We start from the raw sequence: 3666 nt of genomic DNA, 5'->3' as shown, positions 1-3666 counted from the left end.
TATATATATATATATATATATATACACATTCGTTAATTATACTTACATTCGTTACTTTAGAATCAATTAAAATATAAATGCAGGGTACAAGTCTATATTTATGCAGAAGCATATCATATTCAGAATTTTTTTATTTGATATCATTTATTTTTATATTTATAACAATAAAACTGTATTCATATAATTTTAATCATAAGATCGTTCGAAAAATAAATATCGAATTTAAATACCATGATTAATTTGTTTAAATAAATTATCAAATTAATCAAGTTATAAATTATCAAATTATCAAGTTAAAAATGAAAGAAAATTAAATTAATTATTAAATAATTATATTGATTATTGATTATTCATTTTAAAAACATTTAATTCGATAATAAATAAATTTATATCATACGTAATAATAATTAATATATAAAATAAAATACGTTTAAAAAAATAAAAAAAATAAATGTATTTTACACTATCCTTTCTCTATGATGTTTCTAACTAATTAATTTTTTGTTTTATAAGAAGAAAGTGATCTAGAAAAAATATACATAATACAGGACTATCACACTTTAAGTTGACCTACTGAACCGCGATAATCGTTTATATTTAAAGCGTGGTACAACGTTGTAGATATGTAAGTAACGTCCTCTACATTATTGTGCCAATCATATTCTGACCCCTTGGTACCTAGTGAATATATATTCCTACTTGTGATTATATAATGATTTAAAACTAGTTTCATGTGGGGTTCCCAACTAAAAGGGAAGTGATTGAATAACGGATTTCCTTTGGTTATATTGAACATTAAAAGATTATATATAAATAATAGATAACATTATTACAGATACAGTAAATTAATAATTTGACATTAAATTTATTGTCACATTAAACGTGACTATAATCATAATTATTATAATTTTTTTTTTATTATGAAAAAAAAAACGACTTCGATTATTCATTTTAGGACGCAAATGAATAACTACACTGTAATGTTTATTATATATATTTGCTTTTCGCAATTTCTTTTTTAAATACATTTATTAATATAATGCATTTATCATCATGACTATTAGTTTTGAGAAAATAGTATTTTATCCATAAGTAACGATCCTAATAAAAACAGTGTATAAATACACATATTCATATAATAATTCTATATAAAAAAAACTTAAATTCCATACATTAATTAATATTATTTAAATGTGCTAAATTGTTAATTAGATAAATGCATTGCATTATGATTAGAATTAATCTTAATTTGTAATATATGTAATCTTCTATAAGAAACAAAATATTTCACACATACATATTTTACACATACATATAGATTAAACTAAATATATAAACTAAATAGTAAGAAATAATTATTATAATAAAACATATATCTAATATAATAAATAGGATGTATTTTCCTATTTAATATTTATAGTTTTTAGAAATATAGCAAATTTTTAGTATGAATAAAAGACTAGAAAACTTGAGTGTTGCAAAGTTATAATCTCTAAACAAGTTTCTTTTATATGTCATTTAAATTAAAATATTAAAATAATACAGTAGTATATATAATGTATTTTTTTACCAAAATTTATTATTAATTGATTTTAAATAATCATGTACTTTATAATGACACATTTATAACATTTAAAAAAATCTAGGAATATTCATATTTCTATTTTTGTTTAGTGTTTAAAGAAAATAGTTTAAAATAAAAATTGAAATATACATCAATAAAAATTAAATTATTCTACGATGATTACGTATTTTTATGAAAAAGAAAAATAAAAATATACTTGAACTAAACTGTATATAAATGTCTTCTGAGTCATAAAAAGTAGTATATTTATAAAATAAGCTGCAATAATGTTAAAATTAAAATATGAATATTTATCTGTGCTTGAGCAAAAACTTTGTAATTATACATATTTATATTTTATTTATGTTAAATTCATCTTAGTTGGATTATTTTACTTGAAATTTATTTAACAATTTAATTGAAAATTCAATTTTTTACTGTAATACAAGAGATTGTAATATAATTTATACTTATTCGTTAACAAATATCCAAACTTGTTTTAATTAATGCATTGGATTGATATAAGAAACAAATGTTACATTAGAATAAATTAGAAAAGGAAAAGATTAGAAATTTAAATATTTGTTCTTTATAAAACACTTTATATTTTACAATAAAAACCAATAAAAACGGTTAATCTAATGTATCTAACATTTAAGGAATGTAAAACTAATAAATTAGAATAGGAAATATTCTTAAAGGTATACATAAAGTTTATCTTCTTTATCTTGTATCATTTTTAAAAATTTTGTTTTCATTGTATGCAGATGCATATGATATATTATTAAATAAAAATTTTGTAATATACTACTTCGGCTAAAATTGCTGGAAGACATAAATATATAATTGAACATTGAATTATGAAAAGAATATACAATTTATATCTTGCCCTTAAAAAATTATTCATCAAAAAAATAAACATATGTGATTCTGAATACAATTATGAAAATTTCCTACCTTTGTGAACATATTTTATTAGCAAAAATGAGAGAAGTTTTTTTTAAAGTATCTAATATTTTATATGAGATTAGTATATTTTATGCTGTTCGCTGAATGATATGAATACCACTATCTGTATGAACTGGTGAAGATAATTCACCAACTTTGAGAGCAAATGCTGCTTGTTCAAAAGGTTTTTGCATTGCACCTCGACTAAATGGTCCCAAATCTCCACCTCGTTTAGCTGAACTACAATCACTATATTTTGAAGCAAGTTCTGCAAATGTTGCTTTCCCTGACACAATTTGTTCTCTGTAAGCTTTATATATAAAATTATAAAGATGTATAAAAAAATTATAATTATATAATGATATATATTAATATAATAAAATTAAAAAAATGAATCATTGATATCTTACATTTGATAAGTTCAAGAGCTTCTTCCTTTGATCTTGTGATATTTTCTTCTCGCCAAGAAGATGGTCGTCTAGAACCTGAATGTTTTACTAACAAATGGGAACATTGAACTTCTTCTGGACCATCTCCCTTATTATTTCCAGATGGATCAGCTGGTTTATCTGGCCTATCCCATTGACTTTCCTTAGTATAAATATTTAAATAATAATGTTGTCCTAATAATAAAAGTATATTAATCAATAATATATTATGGATTTTTTTAATATAATATAATATATATATTACAAGTTAAGGTATACCAATTTATATTATTATCTTTATAATTAAATATTTTATAAAAAATATTATTAAATAAATTATTACTTTACAAAAAATAAAAATAATGATATTTTCTTAAATCGTGAAATTATTTAAAATTTTGACATCGTAAAATTATATATTTTTTCAACACATTTAGTGCTATATTAGCTTAATGAATGATTAATATTATAAAAATAAAAAAACAATATATGTATTTATTAAATTTCTATAATTTTTTAGTAACTATGTTAATAATAACAAAATTTAACAAGCGTAATATTAGTTAGCCGGAAAAATGCCGGCCGAACATCCCTTATTAAACCGATACAAAAAAATATCATAACTTAGACAAAAAAATATTAATAAAATAAATAATTAATTGTGTAAAAGTATTTTTGCATAAATTGACGAATACTAAAAAGATTGACGTACCAGTGGATCTGCTT

The 3666-nt window shown here is 20.6% G+C and overlaps 1 protein-coding gene across 1 annotated transcript in view; it reads right to left on the bottom strand.

The window, feature by feature from the left end:
* Positions 1-2152: 2152 nt before the first annotated feature.
* LOC102671639 (peptidyl-prolyl cis-trans isomerase Pin1-like) overlaps positions 2153-3666 on the bottom strand; it is a 2159-nt gene continuing 645 nt past the window's right edge. Inside the window, exons 2-4 of the mRNA XM_006624412.2 lie at positions 3653-3660; positions 2923-3135; positions 2153-2822 (exon numbers count right to left, since the gene is read on the bottom strand). Of these exons, the coding sequence (XP_006624475.1) occupies positions 2602-2822; positions 2923-3135; positions 3653-3660 (442 nt within the window). The 3' untranslated portion in view covers positions 2153-2601. The remainder of the gene's footprint in view (positions 2823-2922; positions 3136-3652; positions 3661-3666) is intronic.

The sequence above is a fragment of the Apis dorsata genome, unplaced genomic scaffold (genome assembly GCF_000469605.1).
Source record: "Apis dorsata unplaced genomic scaffold, Apis dorsata 1.3 scaffold_1055, whole genome shotgun sequence".
NCBI lineage: Eukaryota > Metazoa > Arthropoda > Insecta > Hymenoptera > Apidae > Apis > Apis dorsata.
This window is presented reverse-complemented; position numbering and strand designations above follow the sequence as displayed.